This window comes from Anoplopoma fimbria, chromosome 14 (genome assembly GCF_027596085.1).
Source record: "Anoplopoma fimbria isolate UVic2021 breed Golden Eagle Sablefish chromosome 14, Afim_UVic_2022, whole genome shotgun sequence".
Lineage (NCBI taxonomy): Eukaryota > Metazoa > Chordata > Actinopteri > Perciformes > Anoplopomatidae > Anoplopoma > Anoplopoma fimbria.
In genome coordinates, this window is record NC_072462.1 from 2,630,824 (window position 1) to 2,649,052 (window position 18,229).

Below are 18,229 nucleotides of genomic sequence, written 5' to 3' on the forward strand. Positions count from 1 at the left end.
TGCAATTAGGCCTTGAAGTAAAAGTGTGGCTCCTTGGGAATCAATGCGCCAGACCACACCACGGTGTATTTATCCGCAGCTGAAAATAGTCCCCAATAAATGCCTTAATTCCCTCTAGTTTGAGACACATTTGCTTAAACTGGTTTAGGAAAGTTGGAAGCAACAAAATTGTAAAATAAAGGCCTCATCCTTAAACTCTATGTGTCTGTATATTGTCATGAATAGTCCTTCTGCAGTAACAAATTATGCACCTCAAAACTTCCATCATCATCTTACCATTTTAAATATTTAGTTTTTGCAGAAAAAATAAAAACAAGTACAGCAACAAGAAGTAGAGTTTCTTTATTTTGGCAAATGAAAAATTACTGTTTTCAGTAATTGTTTTATGGAACACTCTGAAATCAATGACCGTGTCTTTGATTATAGTGCCACCATTAGGTCAATTAATGTGATGCAAGGTTAGTTTTGTGTTTTTTTAGCTTTTTCTCAATCAAACATATATTACATACAGTATCAACACAAACACACAGTGGCTCATTTTACACACAAACAACATGCCCCGTTCACCCCTGAGCTGAAACAAGGGGAGCGAACAGGAATAAAATCCTCCAAATATTGCACAAAATGGCAAAAGTTGTTTTATAAAATTGGCCAAAGTGAGGATAAGCTATGATTTAACTCTATAAAAATGTATTCAAAACAAATAATTCTTCTTTTTTTTCTTGTTTTAAAATGAAGCACTTGTGACTCACACATACAAAAACCTTGTAAACACACTTCACAGGAAGATGGAAGAGCAAAGACGGTTTGCTCTTTGGTTTTATGGTTGGACTGATGCATGATGGGAAGCGACGGCAGCCTGTACAGCAAAGAGGTTGAGGAGGAACCAAACGCACAGAAGAGAGTAAGTCATAAAATCACAGCCGAGCTTGATCAGCTCTTGACCTCCTCAGCGGCAGGCCTTCACCTTTTCTTGAGTCAATATTACAGTGATATATATATATTTTATGTGTGTCTATAGTGCACGAGGCCTCTTCGGGGTTATCTGTTTGCTAGCTTGCTCCTCTTCCTGGAGTGCAGAACGGAAAGACTTGACTTTATCTGAAAGAAGAGAGAATAATATCACAGCACAGGTCACCAGTAGTATGTACCTAAGTACATTTACTCAAGTACTGCACGTAAAGTTACTACAAGGAACTTTCTTTTTGAGTTGATTCTGGCGGTCCCTGTGGACAAAAGTGGTAGTGTTTCTGAGCACCAGACTCCCTTTAGAAAACCTCTAATTTACTGCAGCAGGGTCTGACAGTCTGCCCAGCTAAGTCCTGGTTCTGGTTATCTCGTGCCTCCCTTCCCTCCAGCAGGCCCAACAATACGGTCTGGTTCTCCAGCAGTGTGGTTCTGGTGTTGGCTCCCAGCGGGGACCGAAGGAACAGAGAGGACTCTGCTGGATCTGGGTCTGTCCACGGTGGACTGGTCTCTGCTGGATCTGGGTCTGTCCACGGTGGACTGGTCTCTGCTGGAGTCTGAGCTGAAGGAGTTTCTGGTGAACCTTCATGATTTCATCTGGTTTCTCCAGAATCCGACCCGGTGGCTCCGATGACGAGCTTTAAGAATAACTTTATAGAAACAGACGATCTTCTCTCTGATGGTCTGTTTACTGATGGAGGTCTATAGAGGATCAGGACTAAACTGAGACTGGTTCAGAACCAGTTAAAAGTTCCTCACAGTAACTTTAAGTACAAACTTGAGATACCTGACAGATTAAAGGGTCTTAAAGGGGCTTCAACATTCAACAACAGGACGGGTGATCTTTACCTCTCAGCTCGGTGAGAATGTCGATCTTCTGGTCCAGGATTTGTTCCAGTTGAGTCGCAAATGACTCGACGTCGTAGTCCACCTCCTCCGTCATTTCCAGAAGCACCTTCTCGTCCTCCAGCCAGCGGATCGACTCCTGAAAGGACAGTTTGAACACTTATGGGGTTGTTTGAACTTTATGATGTCATACATTCGGCTGATGAAGAGGATGAGAATCTGTCGGAAATTTAAATGAAATGAAATACATGTGATTTAAATGAAGTCCCTCTGATTTTTCCGAGCTGCCTCCGTTCCTGAAGGTGCTACTTTACCTGGAAAACGACCCTGTGGTCCTCCAGAACCTGCTCCTCCATCTCCACCAGCTGAGAGACGGCCTCGTGGAAAGTGAAGAGCTGCGGGGAAACCTCCTCCTCCTGCAGAGATGACGACAGAGTTTAGCTTTACATCAGTGACTCTTTTTATGTTTTTTCTTTTTAAATCATTCACTGAGTTAATGGATTATCAAAATGGTTGGATAAATATTACTGGCAGTATTTAAACATATCAAGCAAGCCACTTGACGTATTGTTAAGCAAATGTGTTTTAATGTAAAAGTATGTTCCAGGACTTAATGAGATTTTCTTTCCTTGTTCCAGAACCCAGAACTTCCAGTTTCACTATAACGACCAGTTATGAACCGGAATGGTGACATGTGAGTGTGAGTATTGTTTATAAAGAATGTGAACGTCTCCTTTTAATCACTTTATTAAACCTGCTTTAATCTGACAGTATCTGAGTTTGTCTTACGTTCTGTTCACAGAGCAGCTTCAGATCGTCCCTCTGAGGAGAACTCCCAACTCCCCACTGAGCCTCCAGCACCTCCAGCTGGTTGACGTGTCCTCCCTGACGGATGTCCATCTCTGCTGCAGGGTCCACGGTGAGTTCCTTCACCCTATAAATAACAAAAGGACCATTGCAACTAACTGCTGAGCGACTCATGTACAAAAAATGGTTGTGAGCTACATGCAATGTGCAGACATGTTGCAAACATCAACATCAACAAATACTGGATGGTGGAGAAAACTCTTGATGCAAAATATACAGAAATAAGACAGCCTTTCTACTAATTTAGGGATTAAGTGATGTTACAACTTGAGCTAATGTGCTTTATCATCCTCAAATATACTGAATATTTGTGGGCGGCTTAATTCATGAGTTTGGTAGCAAATTATTAAACACAGACATCTTTCAAGACAAACAAAAATACTAATAATTTGTGACTTATTTTTAATTATCTTGTTTAAAATCTTTAATGGTATATGATGCAGCATTTTCCTTTAAAAAAAACAAGTGACTTTTGGGTAATTCTGAGTGGACAGGAAGCAACAAAAAGTGGTAATTAATCTGTGGAAAACAGCAATAAGAAACGTAGTATAAATGGATCTTACTCGTAAGAAGGGGAGAGCTCAGAGCGACTCCCTCCTCCTCCGCCCTGGGAGAAGGGAATGTCTGAAGGACTTATCCCGAACTCCTTTACTCTGGAAACGTCACGGGAGAGACAGAAAAACACAAAACACAAGACGAGGAGAGGATCGTGTTATGTTGTTCAAACATTCTCACATTAATATTTAAAGCTTTTTAAACAAATCAATCTGTTTTTACCTGTTGGCATATCTCAGCGTGTTCAAAGTGTTCTCACATGAAGCCATTCCTGGAGAGATGGTCGCAATCTGTGCAGGGAGTAAGAGAGAAAAATGCATCATATTTTCAATAATGCGTCCATCTAAAGGAGGTGCAGTAATATTCACACAGCTCTGCTTTCGTCTCACCATGCATGTTCTGGAGTTTTCTCCTATGAAGGAGTCTCGCAGCACTTGGGTTAACTTGCTGGCTCTGAACGGAGTGTGAGGTTTGTTTCTGCCCAACGCTCGGATACACTCCTGCAGACAGACAGACAGACAGACAGACAGAGGAACAATTAGTCAATTAACTGAGTAAAATATCAAGAAAACTTGAAAATATTCTTTGCTTTCAGCTTCTCAAATATCATTATTTGCTGATTTTCAGTTTTTTATTGTGACATAAATATACTTAGGTTTTAGGCCGACAAGCATCTTTACAAGGTTTTCCTTGTGCTATGCGAAAGTGTATTTTTCACCATTTCTTGGCATTTTAAACAATAAACATTTGACTGAGATTACTTTCATTTAAATCATGAGTTGCAGCCTTAATGATCATCAGAGGCTGCAGAGGTCATTTCTTTGTTTTGTGCACCGTTCCACCTCTATAATCTACAGCTCCGGTGTGCTTCTGATCTATTGAGATCACACTGTACATATTTATTTCCTGGATGAAATTCCACTCTATCAGGCATTCCAGATATTTGTTGAATGATGCATTTAATCAGATTTAGTACCCAGACCATGGAGGTCAGACGTTAAATCATTGATTTTCCCTCACACTATTGTTTTAGACTGAATAACCTCCACATCCCTGCTGACTGTTCTGTTCCAGTAAAGCCACTAAAGCTCAGGATATATTTTGGTACTGAGGAGGAGACCTTTAGTGCCAGCAGGCTCTTGTTGATCTCGGCTCCTTCCAGGCGGGTCTGGCGGTCGGCGCTGGACGTGTCGGCCCCTCTCTCGTTCCCCGCCAGGTCGATCAGGGAGAACTTTCCGTGCATCTTCCCCCGCCGGCGGAGAATGATCTGGAAGACGGCGTGGCTCCGAGAGGAGTGAGCGTTCGCCGAGGTCTGACCAGAAGTCCTGAAGGAGACATAAAGCTTATCACTGAGGACCAGAACACAACTTCTGCTCCTCCTGTTTCATTTAAACCATTGTGTCCTGACCTGCAGCTGTTTCCCACTTCGATGAGTTTGAGGACTTCCTCCGTGCATTTCACCTCCCTCTCCTGCAGCCCCACCACCTGAACCTGCTGCTTCCCGTCCTCCAGGACCCGTAACTTGGCTTTGCGGTTTAGCAGATCGAACACCTTTTATATAAGATAATGATATCAGATTAGCCTTTGTTGATTTCCAGGGGGAAGCTTTTTGAAGCAGCCAAGGAAAGAATGAAGAGTAAATAATCAGAGGTATATAAAACTAAAACAAGCATACAAGTAAAAATAGGAACTATGCAAGAGTACTCTTGATTTATTCCCTCAGTAAAGTGAGTTTATGGTCTCAATCTCTAGTTTCAAGTCTTCTTCAATACAGCATGATGTTCATTTAGTAAATGATGCTCCATTTAGAGTCAAACAGACCATAAAGCAGGGTATGCTTTAGGGTTTACTCATGACCACCTTCCTACCCTGTGATGCTTCATATATACGGGCTCATAACACTTGCATTGAAAGGTTCAGAGGCAACACAAACTCAGTCCTCTTATCAAATAAATTCAATACTAATCTTTTGTAAAACACACTTGCCTTCCCGCTGTAAATCTCAAAAAATGTGGCAAAGATTTGAAGATCCAACTTCTTGTAATTTGGCTTCTTTATCATGAGAAAAACATCTCTGGCTGCACAAGGAAAGAAATAAAAAAAGAGACTTAAATTCAGTCAGATGCAGAAACGAGCAGTGACGACAGAGAGAGGTACTTTATGAGAGAACTAACCGGAGAGTGCGTAGATCCCTTTAGAGCAGTCCTGGTTCTTTCCGGAAAAGTCGCCTCCCATCGTCTAAAAGGAGATAGGAGTTAGTTGGAACAGGAGAAAATCAATAAAACCACAAACTCTTCTAACGTTGTTAAAATCAAAGCACTCACATGTGTTTTTCCACTTCCAGTTTGTCCGTAAGCAAAGCAGGTCGCCATCCCTCGCTCAAAAATGGTCTCAACCAGCGGCTGAGCGGTGAACCTGAGAGAGGAAGAGCACAACTTATTCATATGATTTTTATATTAAAACGTCTTTATAATTTATTTAAACGCACAATATGAAATTTTTCTCATTATCAAAACAATAACATAAGACTTTGAAGTTGTGAAGGAGCGTGGGATCATGGGTGTTGCTGTCTTCATTGCAGTCTCCTACTTTCAAAAACAAACAGACCCGCTGATTAAAACTTAATAAATGCTTCACATTTAATACCTGTGTTTCCCCAACGCTGTTCTAACGTTTGTTCAGCTTGTTTCTCTGATAACATAACGTCCAGAAATCCTTCATCCGGTTAAAAAACACCAAGATCTATGAAGTTTATCGTAAAAATGTGGCTTGGACTGGATAAAAAGTCAATTTATGACGAAAAACAACGCTGACTCTGCACAAATCTTATCTTATCTTCATTAAAATGACAGAAAACATTTGTCATCATGTAAGCCCACAGCTAAACAAAATATTTACATATGTCCCGCCGTTTAAACCGATAATCGACATTTTATTACATCTTGTTCCATAATATAACCCGATACCTGTAAACCATTTCGTTGGTGGAGTTCTCATCGAAGGTGTAGTCGAATCGAAAAGTCTGGTTCTCCAGGTAGCGGGTCAGGTCCACCTTCTGCTTGGGCTCGTGGACCATCACCACGTCCTTACTGGGAATGGTGATCACATCCAAATCCTTCGTTGTCAGCTCTAAAGAGAAACACGGACAAAGAATTTACTGCCTCATATACATAAATAAATAACTCTATCTGGACCCACCGTGTGTATAAAGCTACTCTTACCTTTTTTATTAAGAGGACGTGCACGTACACACACACATATCCTGTGCTCTTCAATCTGAAACATCAGAAGGTAAAGATAAACTGTACATTCAGACATTACATTAAACATTTAACCACTTTTATTTCCTCTGGAGTAGCTTTAAAGTGAGAAAACTCAACTCATTCCACCCAGAAAGTTTCACATATATTCTGTATCTGATTGTTTCAGCTGTTCATTGAGTGAAAAAACACAATGTTTTCTTTTTAAATATTTTAAATATCTTTATAAACATTTCCCCAAAAATTCAACCTGACATACGTTATATTTGGAAATGTTAAGATCTTTACTAAAATGTAAAATAAAGTTATGTTGATAACAAACTCCACAACAAGAGCAACAAAGCTGAATGAATATCTCATTCTCATGCATCTACATCTTTTCTAACACATAAATATGTTAAAGTCACTTCTCCTCTAATGTGTTACGACTGGAGCTGATAATAATAATAATAATAAACAAAACCAGACGACCTCACATCTCTAATAAATGATGTGGATATTTTCATTAAATTAAGGAACTTGTTTTCTATTAACTACGTCACAAGTGATGGAACACTGGATCTGGAAAAACCAGACTCACCAGATCATTGGTGGTTAAAGGCCTGTAGTCCAGACTGGCTCTGAAGTCTCTGATCATACACATGATTTCATAGTTTGGTAATTGCACTTCCACCTCCTGAAATGGAACAAAAAACAAAAGTATCAAATGAAAAATACTCCAAAAAAGACAGTAAAGGTTGTAGATGTGTATTTATTCTAGAAGCAAATGAAAACAACTTTGTTTATTTGGATATTTAACATGATATTTACACTTTTCCTTTTAAAACTTAAACCTGACATCAGACATGAAGCTATATTATTTTGTTTAATTTCTTATATTATTGACCGTTAGCACACCAGACTAAAATAAGAACACTTTCACTCTTCCCATATGAGCATATCTACCTGAAACACAAAAACATTGAAGTTAACAACTGGCACAATCAGACGTTTTTTAAAGTCCACTCTCGTCAGAAACATGTTCCCTCTTCTTGTTGAACTTGGATGTTTGAGCTTCACTGTGCAGAGTGATGTGTGTTTCTCAGTTAAAGACATATAAGCGTGATTTTATGACATTGCAGATGATTTGAACAACAACAGCAACATGAAAACTTTAAACCTCCAGATCCAAAACACGGAGACTTTACATTGAGGTAGGAGACTTTTTGCGTGGAGCAGTAAGACTTTTGAAATTCAAAATATTTGCATATTCATATATTTTAGATTTTTCACTGAGAGGGTGGTGTTTTCTCATGTTTGTGTTCTCGTACGTCTTCTTTTCTAAAAGTTCATAATAAATTAGAGAAGAAAAAAAAGAAAAGCTTGTTTTTTTTATTTATTATAAAGTTAGATTTCTTTAAAAAAAACGTGATCATCAGGCGAGAAACAGTAAATCTAAACCAAACATAGTTCCCCAGCTCAGACGCTGTGTGTGTACTCTATATGTTTTTGTGTATAAATGTGTGTATACTGTATGTATGTGTGTGTGTGTGTGTGTGTGTTTGCTCCTCACCTGTGCTCTCTTCTCTCTGAGCTCTTGCTGCTGAAGTCGTCTCTTCTCTCGTTTCTCCTGCAGTTTCTCAACTTCCTTCACACAGTTGGATTTCTTCCGTGCTGGAGAAAGAGGAGCGAAATACGATTATTACAAAATAATCACAACTAATGAGCTAAATTATATAAAGTCAGCACTTTCCTTAGAAAAACAATGGTTAGACTCCTACAAAACATATCCCTCTCATCATCATTTATGACCAATAAAAGTGTTTGGCAGTGTCTGTATCTGCAAAGACGCTTCCCTCTTCCTTTATTATCTTATAATCATAGGTTTTTGGGCATCCATCGTTTAAGACGTAGCGACCAGGTGCCAGATCATAAACAAGCATCCAACAGAAAGCTACGAAAACGGCAAACACAGCGCAGGAAAAATGCAAATATAGTGACGCTAAACAGAAAGCAGACAAAGCTCGTTCAAAATAAGAGCACTCAGCATAATGATTACTTAAGATACTTGAAGTACATTCTGATAAAACTTACATACTTTGACTTAACTTTGAATAAAGGACTTTAAGGTGTAGAAGAGTATTTTTTTAATCTTTCATATAGCCCCTTTTACTTAATAAAGCATCTGAAATCTTATTATGCCGCTGGTTTTCAATAGTTTTGGAAAACAATGAAGCTCTATAGCACAGAGGATTAAGATAAGACATATCAGGCTTAGGATACACTCATGATACTTGTTGTCATGATAATTGTTGGTTTTGGACAGTTAAAAACATAGTTATCTCCAGACTTCAAATGTCAAGTTTTGAATCAGTATATGTATTTCATTTCCACAGTAGCGTACATTGATGCTAATTCCAGCAGCCACAGCTGAAAGCAAAAACAAGCGCTGTAGTATGACTCAAAGTCCAGCAGCCGAAACCAGTGAGCGACTGTGAAAGAGCCTTTGAACGCCTCACAGCTGTGTGGAAGCATGACATCATCGGTTGTGGCCTCTGCAGCATTAACCATCCACTAGAAAATAACAACACACATCTTCCCTTATGTACATGGGATATAATAAAACTAGACATGTGTGGGACTGGAATGAAAACCTGTGATTTATTTTTTTATGCAGATGGAGAGACAGTGTGTTACCGTTCTGCTGCTGCAGCAGCGTCATGTTGAGTGCAGACTGGGGGGTGATGGCTGGGGGGGGCGGCTCTACTGGTTGGCTGTGCTGGCTGGGACGAGCCCGGGTGGTTCCCACTGCTGCAGCTGAGGAGCACAAAGATAACCCAAGACACTCATTCTCCATGTGTGCAGCGTTAGAAAACAAACAGACAATCGTATAACACCACGTCTACTGGAATCTATTCATGCAGATAGTTTGGGTTTTATTTAGCAAGATCATTCATTTGGATGCTCAAATGAGAATATTTTATGGTTTCTCTTAGTCAAATGAATTTATTTGTATTGTGTACAGTCGGTCAGACAAAAAAAAAGACATAACTTTGGTGTAAAATGTTCATTAAATGACTTTTCGTCTTGACGTTTTGATAATATTATCATATGTTTTTTTTGTCTTGGCTCATGCAAATAGTGAAGCTCAATGACAGGAACTTTGTTGACAACCAACCGGTGGTTTATTCGGTTCTCCTCAACTGTGGTAAAACATTCTGTGGTATCTCATCTTTCTTTTTGGCTGGTTTTTCAGGACAAACCACTGCACACACAAGGCCAGCTGTGGTCAAAAGCAGCTTCTGTTTCTGCTCAATTGTTCAACTGTCTTTTAAATTGAGCAAGATGTGAATTAATCTCAAAAGGAATCTAGTTGCTAGGTGTTGTCTTTGCAAATGATGGTCCATTTAGAGTCAAATAGACCATAAAGAGGAGGATGCTATAGCATCTTTCTCTGCATCAAGTCCGTGTGTTCAGATTTGACTGAGTTAAAATGAAACTTGTGGCAATCGGGCACTAAGGCTTTTAAAGTATCAACGTACCTCTATTCTCTCGTGGAGGATTCTCAGCTTTAGGTATCGATGTAGTCCGTTTGGTCTAAAAAATAAAAGAAATTTAAAAAAGACAGAATCTTAAACCACAACAGGGTTGAAAAGACTGATTTCACAGACAGTGTTCAAGTTAAAACACTGACATATTAAAGAGGTGTTCACTTTCAACAGTGGGTATCCTTCACATTCACGGGGAATCATGGCTCGAAATATCTTCGCTGATCTCAATGCACACGTCAATATTACACTTATTTAGTCAAATGTTGCTTTTAAATGTTTGTGGAGGGAAACTCTGGGGTCCTCCCTCAAGAACATTTGAAGATTTTTGACATAAAACTGCAATTTCACATCCTTTTGGACCATTATCATAACTATAAATAACACCTAAATAGCTTAAAGAAAAAAAAAATTGCAGTAGTTAAATAATATATATTTGTTTTTACACTTATCAGCCTTTGTCTGAACATTTTATTCTTCTGGCAGTGTTTGCCTTGTTAAATGATATTCTGTAAATTAAAAGAGCAGATTAATAATGTTCTATTAATTATATTTTTTAACAAACATTTAACACATTTTTATATTTCTATTGAGAATGACAATAATAGCCTTTAGCTTAGACCCTGATATCCCAGCTCCAGTCACCCCTACCTTTCTTATTAAAGTTATTACTAATAAATACAGATGTCCTTAAAATGTCGCTAGCTGAGTAAAACAATGCTCTCTGTCTGTCAAGAATAAACATCCATTAACATGTCATGTGGGAGAAAGAGGGATTGATAAGACCTTGGGGAGTTTGCTGGTTTTGGCAGCATTGGAGGGAGGAAGAGGAGCCTCAGGACTCTGTGGTATCTCCTCATCAGGAACAACATCTGGATTCAGAGCAAAGACGCTCTCCAGATCGATCTGAGGCGGAAGAAACAAAGAAACTAATCAGGCAAAATCAAGATGGAGAGATCTCAGTATAGAGAGCTGAAGTGAAACGAGAACTTCAAGGTTCTGTTCCAGAAGTGAGAGAACCTCATTCAAAACCCCTTTGACCTTTGTATCGATTCTAATAACTAAAATACAGCCTCGGAACGGAGCCTACTACGTGGAGTCGCTCTATTCATAAGGTTAAGATGAGGACAGAGTTTTCTGAAACATTTATTTAGCTGCCTTTAATGAACACCATTACCCATAAGCCCCAAGACCTTCATGGACTAAATGTTACAGCTGGACAGAAGAGGCGAGTCCATGGCGGTTAGTTCAGACGTGTGACACCAGCAGGAAAAATGACTTTAGGAGAGAGTGTTTGTGAGTTTAATGGTTAAGGAGAAACTGCTGCGTTTGTAGTTTTTTCATGGGAGTTGTAGTTCTATGCCTGTGCTCGCAAAGTAAACGTTTGTCTCATAATATAGAAAGTTAAAGCTCAAGAACACGCTTAATTTTCTTTCAGAAAGACACGATGAAAGAGATTTTGCATTGAGCTAAAGAAGCTAGTGCAACAGAGACTAAGACAGGAAGTGATGTCATGACTTCGGATGACTAAGAAGAAACAGAACAGAGATGAGACACACAAACATCATCTCAAAATGTCTGTTTGTATTAGCAAATTAGTGGAAGCCAGTCATCCCGATTCAGTATTTACTCCTGAAGAATTATAGTTTTATAGATATTTATGAATAAAAATGATAGTTTGTAGTTCTCTTCTTGTTGATAGTGAGTACCTGCCTACTTATGTACTTCCTTCTCATGTAGTACACAGTATTATATTTTAAGCTGCCGTAAAACAGTTAGTAATCAGCTGTTGTGTTGATGTTTTTCTTCTTTCCTTCAATAACAAACTGAGGGTAATTCTGCGTTTCTTTATGCCTTCTGTTGTCTACTCAGTGGTCAGATTAAAGAGGCTTAAACTGAGATTTGGTCACCTGATAATCCAACAGTGCTAACCCTAAATCAACCTTCTATTTCTATTGTGAAGTTTGAAGAAGAGCTTTTCCTAAAGCAACTCATTCCCTGTTAATTCCAGCTTGTTATATGTTGCATTATTGTGAAACACTTGACACCTAAACAGGAAACTGTGACTATTTAAATCCAGGTTTACAGTTTATTTGACTTTGATTTACTTAGATTTTTAAGAGGACATCCAGGTGCATAATACAGGAAGTTAAGTGGCAGCTTCACCTCTTTCCCTTTGGTGTCTCCGTTCTCGATCCACTCCACCGTCACGCTGTCATTGTCCTCGTGCAGCGACGTGACCATGGCCTGGTGTATTCGTCCTGCAATGTGAGAGGAGGATGTAAAGAGACGCCAGACTGGTGCTGCATGGGACTGTAGAGTTATACGACATATATATATATATATAAAATATATAAATGCTGCTTTAGTATTAACATCAGGAGGCAGACATTAACACAACCAGTGAGCCAGATTAGTCTCTTGCTGAGAATTGCATTTTCAAATCATCTCATGCAGGAAGAAAATATGAAATATAACATATATATATATATATATATATATATATATATATATATATATATATATATATATATATATAATGCTGCTTTAGCATTAACATCAGGAGGCAGACATTAACACAACCAGTGAACCAGATTAGTCTCTTGCTGAGACTTGCATTTTCAAATCATCTCATGCAGGAAGAAAATATGAAATATAACATTTTGGATGCCTCTCATATAAGGATACAGAGATGCTAATGGGTGTGGCTCATGATGGATGCTGATGGAGACTCCCCTCCCCTCTCCTGTCATTCACAACTTGCATTTAATGGCTGTTAAATAGCTTCCTGGCAGCCTTATCTACACATTTGTACAGTAAAAAGAAACAATGAGCTGTTTTTAAAGCAGTGCAGGCAGACAGGAGAGGAGGAGAACCCCCCCATGCATGCATCCATCCATCCAGGCCACCGCCGGCTGATGCAGTGCAGTAAATAACATGCATCTCTGCTGTTTCTATGCAGGTGGTTCATCTTTATGCATTGCAGAGATGTGCTGAAGGGCCACAGCAATGCATGGCAGGTGTTTTAGGATGATTTGCCCGGCTGTAGCAGCTCCATCTCTGCAGAAACAGCCCTCTGCAGGGAGCGGTGTTGTTCGATTCTCCCACCCGGACTCGCCGGATTGGGGAGCGGTGTCAGGGTGTGCGGGGAGAGACACCTACCGTCGCTGCGTTTGATCTCCACGTAAATACCCACGAAGATCTTCCCAAATACACCGGCCATGTCCTCTCCTCGTGGGATGGATGGTGTGTGTGTTTGTGTGTGTTTGTGTGTGTGTGTGTGTGTGTGTGTGTGTGCTGCTGCAGAAACTGAGGTCACTAGCGGTCAGTCATAGGAGAGGCAGGAGAGGAGAGGAGGCTCTGCGCATGCGCGATGTGATGAAGTCAGCAGCATCTTCTGTAGCAGTGGTGGAATATAGTATTAGTAAAAACATATTAATATAGATCAGTAATTAAAAATGATCTTCAACATTAAAGCAATGACCACATTAATGCATCTGTTATTATAATCCAGTGACATAATATATATTGTTTTCTGCATTATGAGTACTTTAGCCCTTTAGGTATATATATTTTTATAATACTTTTGTACTTTTACTGAATTTACAATTTGAATGCAGGTTTATTATTTGTAATCCAGTATTTTTCACATTATAGTATTAGTAAAAACATATTAATATAGATAAGTAATTAAAAATGAATGATTTTCTTCAACATTAAAGTGATGAGAATACATTACAAAAGTGATAATATATTTTTTTCTGCATTATGAGTACTTTAATAATGTGAAGAATACTGGATTACAAATAATAAACCTGCATTCAAATGTTAATTCAGTAAAAGTACAAAAGTATTGTAAAAATATATATACCTAAAGGGCTAAAGTACTCATAATGTCACTGGATTATAATAACAGATGCATTAATGTCTTCATCGCTTTAATGTTGCAGCTGGTAAAGTTGAAGATCATTTTTAATTACTTGATATACTGCTGGATAGTTTTATCTATATTAATACCTTTTAATTTATGATTGTCTCGGTCGATAAAATAATTAGTATAAAGAAGAATTAAATGGAAATGCTCAAGTAAAATACAAGTTCCTCAAAATTGTAGTTAAGCACAGTGCTTGAATGAATACATTTAGTTCCATTCTGTCACTGATTGTACCTATACTATGTGAGTATGATCAGGATAATGCACTTAAAGTATTAAAAGCAGAATTGTTACTCCTCTGATTGTTAGTACTAGTTAAAATTATTAATTATATTATTATTAATAATGCATTGATGTAAAAAAAAAACGTGACTTTACTGTTGTATTTGGTTGAGTAAGATGTTATTTTGAATTAATAACTAATGATTATTTTCCCTGGGGATTAATCTGCTGATTATTTTCTCCATTAATTGATTGTTTGGCCCAAAGTGACACCTTCACAACAGTCCAAACCTCAACATTATGAAACTTAAGTTTGAGTTAGTAAGAAATATTACGAGAAAAAGAAGCAAATCCTCACATTTAAGAACCTAGAACAATGTTTTTTATATATATTATTAAAAACAACGCTTGTTCAAATATTTACCAATTAATTTTCTGTCAATTCACTATGTTCTATAGAACACATAGGTAATTGACAGAAAATTCTCTGATACTCGTAGAATATCAGAGAAGAAATGTGAGCTAATGGGTTGAACACAAGATGGCAGTAGAGGCACGATTATAGCAGCAGAAGATAAAGTGAATACATAGAAACTGATAGAGAATAGAGTTGATAGGAAACATATTTTTGGTTCAGAACTTCAAGATTCAATCTGTCTGTGATTTTTCAGAAACGCACAATTTAAATCTGTCAGCTGGGTTGGACATTGCCATCGTTGCTCTACGGATGAGGAAAGAGACATAAGATATATCAGGCTTTGGGTCACAGTAGGATCAATTTATTTTTGGATTGTGTCTTTTCTTTTAGACGATTTATGTCAATAAGTATAATACTGAATTTCACCAATCTTATTCTTTTAAAATCCCAGCATTTGTGTACATTAATCAGTGAGAAAAAAACAAATCCTTAAAACAATCCTCAGAAGTGTTTCTTTCACGTCAGAGAAATCAGAAACCATGACACATGAAGGGAGGAACTTGAGCGTATTGAGATGCACCCACCCCCCAAAATCCTGCCCAGAGAGCTTTAAGTGGCACCAACCATCCATCCACTAAGATGACAGAAGACCGCCTCTGCAACATATTCACACTCTTTCATTAACAACACACAATCACAGAGGGATGGACGGACACCCAAGCACTCACACATCCCCTCGGTCACTCATCAGTCCATCCGGTCCCCGAGGTGTCGGCCATCGCTGTCTCTCGTTGGCGTTTCCCCAGCAACCACGGCCTCCTCTGTCAGACTTGAGAGAGTCCTTACTTCTGTTTGCTTTGGTTTCTGGGAGATTAATGGACGCGTTATTGTGCTGGTTTTGTGTCTAGTTGTGTGAATGAACAGAGGGGGGGGGGAACTGAAGAATGTCATTCGATGGAAATGTAACAATGGTTTACATTTAGTGTTTTATTATGCTTCTATGAAAGGATTTCATTTAACCGAACCACTCATGACATTTGAAGCTAATTCGTCTGGTAGGAAACACAGACTGAATCCAGATCAACTATGCATGCATACATATTTCTGGGGATCATTCGCATTATTTTACATACCATTATTCCATGTAGTGCAGCTACTGCAAGGGATCTACTTTGCAATCATGGTTAATTCATGATCTGCTCAGACGCTGCATATGGAAATCCTTTTGAAGGCATTCTGGGGCTTGGAGAAAATTCCCCCTTTCTTATAACTTATCTTCGCTTTGTAAAGGTCGTGCTTCTTCTGTGTTTTAGTACATGTGTATTCTGACAGGTGATATGACTGACCTGTCATTCAACATTCTGCTGTAGTTTCACTCAGACATGTAATTACATGAACAGTATTGACAGCTCTAACCGACAGAATCAGAGGGGTGCGTCTGAGACTGTGTTTACACGACACGCTAATATGCAGGTTATGATGAGAGAGTATTGACCTGAAACACAAGGAAGTACTTGCTCCCACATTTTATTAAATACCTGACAGGTTTAAAATCTAGAATTTGGGTGCCGCAGTAAAAGTAGAGAAAATATGATGAAGTGCCATTTAGGGTGCTGAAATAATGGAGAAAACAGGATGAAGGGCCCTCTAGGGTGTCCAAATAATGGAGACAACATGATGACGTGAACTCCATGTGGAGAAAATGTGAGGAAGGTCCCTCTTGGGTTCTCTTTCTCTCTAGGGTTCTCTTTCTCTCTAGGGATCCTTTCAGTAGAGAAAATGTGCGGATGTGCCCTCTAGGGTGCCCAAATAATGGAGAGTATATGATGAAGTTCCCTTCCTGAAGAGAAAATGGGATGATGGAACAAACGTGTATAGAAATTTAAACGCATTACTGAAAATCATTCTTAACTTCTGAAATTGATATTTCTTTTGGATAGCAAGCTCTGCTTTTTCCTGACTGCGTCATTATTACCTGAATACCTATGTTGAATACACTTCCTGTAAGTCGCTTTGGATAAAAGCGTCTGCTAAATGACTGTAATGTAATGTAATGTATTCAACTTCCTGTGAGTCTTCACAGCCTTTTTCTGCTCCACTGTATGAAAATAGTACTTTTTACTCCAGTACATCTCAGAGGTACATATTGTACTTTATACTGTACTACATCTCAGAGGTACATATTGTACTTTATACTCCTCTACATCTCAGAGGTACATATTGTACTTTTTACTGTACTACATCTCAGAGGTACATATTGTACTTTATACTGTACTACATCTCAGAGGTACATATTGTACTTTTACTACATTTGTCAGCTTTAGTTTCTTCTCAGATGACAGTTTTTCATCCCCTTCCTGTCCAGGTAAAACCTCGTATCTCCAGATGTGTTGATGTTGAATGTTTGTGATGAACTGAAGGATGAAGTGTTTCCTTCATGTGTTGAGAAAATCCTCCTACTTCTTCAGATAAATAAACTCTTTAAAAAGCCTCTTGGATCAGCTGGAAAATGCATCAATGTCACAAAGCTGAAAACAGGCTGTTTTATCTCTAGAGATACAAGGTTCTCACAGGAACATGTGAGGATCTTATAGTTACAATGCAACATACACATTCATGTAGCAGGAATATTAATCCAGAAACATCGGATAGAAAACACTGAATATTTTACTGAACTATCAACACTCTTACTTAACGTACTTTTTTGCACTTTAAGTAGAGTTTTGAATGCAAATACACAACAGTATTTACACTGTGTGGTATTAGTACTTTTACTAAAGTAAAGGATGCGACAACCTCTTCCACCATCATATTTTATAAGGGGTCACAAGGGGGAAGATTTTACTACACAATCAATTCTTATACTTTTCATATTTAAAGCCCTTATTTTACTTAAGTGAGGTTTTGAAAGCAGGAATTATACTTCTAGTGGAGTATCTTCACAGTATGGCATCACGTAAAGGATCTGAATACTTCATCCACTGCTGACTGTGTGTGAGCTGCCTGCTGTGTCAGCATTGTTGACTCCAAAATGACCCTTTACGAGAACATCTCATTCATTGAATGCACCGTAATGGCCGCTAATTAATAATCCCTGTCAAACCTGAAGATCTCTACCCGGAGAGAACTGAAAGGTCTGAGCGGTGCTCTGTGAGGACCAGGGGGAGGGGGGGGCAATCGAGTTACCGTCCATTTTACTGATTTCATTTCCACCGTGGCGAGGCCGCGGCGGTGGAGCGTCTTCAGTGGGTAATGGTTTCTGGCAACGATGGGGCCCTTAGTCCTGCTCAGTGGAGCTGCAACATCCCCCCCAGGGTTTCATTGGCAGTCAGAGTTATCGTTTCCCTTCTCTTGAGGTCACTTAATGAAAAATAAAAGTTATGCTTATCGTTAACCTCACGCACTATTCTTTTATGCATAAAATATCCAGTAAGCTAAACAGTGTCCTTGTGTAACTGCGTAGGTCAATCAAATGTGAAATTAGATCATTTAGGATTCATATAAGAGAGAATCTGTATTCAGGCTACCAATAAGCTGAGAGGCTTTATAGTGATTGTCAAGAAAATAGGCCAGAGACCTTTTAATTGGAGGGGCAGAAACAGAGAGGGGGGGTTGCAGTGTTTTAAGACTTCTC

At 38.8% G+C, this 18,229-nt stretch overlaps 1 protein-coding gene across 1 annotated transcript; it reads right to left on the minus strand.

Moving 5' to 3' along the window:
• Positions 1–1,015: 1,015 nt before the first annotated feature.
• Positions 1,016–13,282, minus strand: LOC129102309 (kinesin-like protein KIF2A). The gene is made up of 20 exons (XM_054612394.1): positions 13,184–13,282; positions 12,188–12,282; positions 10,808–10,927; positions 10,016–10,070; positions 9,171–9,290; positions 8,047–8,147; positions 7,075–7,170; positions 6,456–6,510; positions 6,201–6,363; positions 5,559–5,649; positions 5,409–5,472; positions 5,221–5,312; positions 4,643–4,785; positions 4,355–4,559; positions 3,624–3,734; positions 3,457–3,524; positions 2,602–2,746; positions 2,127–2,228; positions 1,816–1,951; positions 1,016–1,101 (listed from the first exon to the last, which is right to left on the minus strand). The coding sequence occupies exons 1-20, from the start codon at positions 13,242–13,244 to the stop codon at positions 1,016–1,018; spliced, it is 2,109 nt and encodes a 702-aa protein (XP_054468369.1). The 5' UTR covers positions 13,245–13,282.
• Between the last annotated feature and the right edge of the window lie 4,947 nt (positions 13,283–18,229).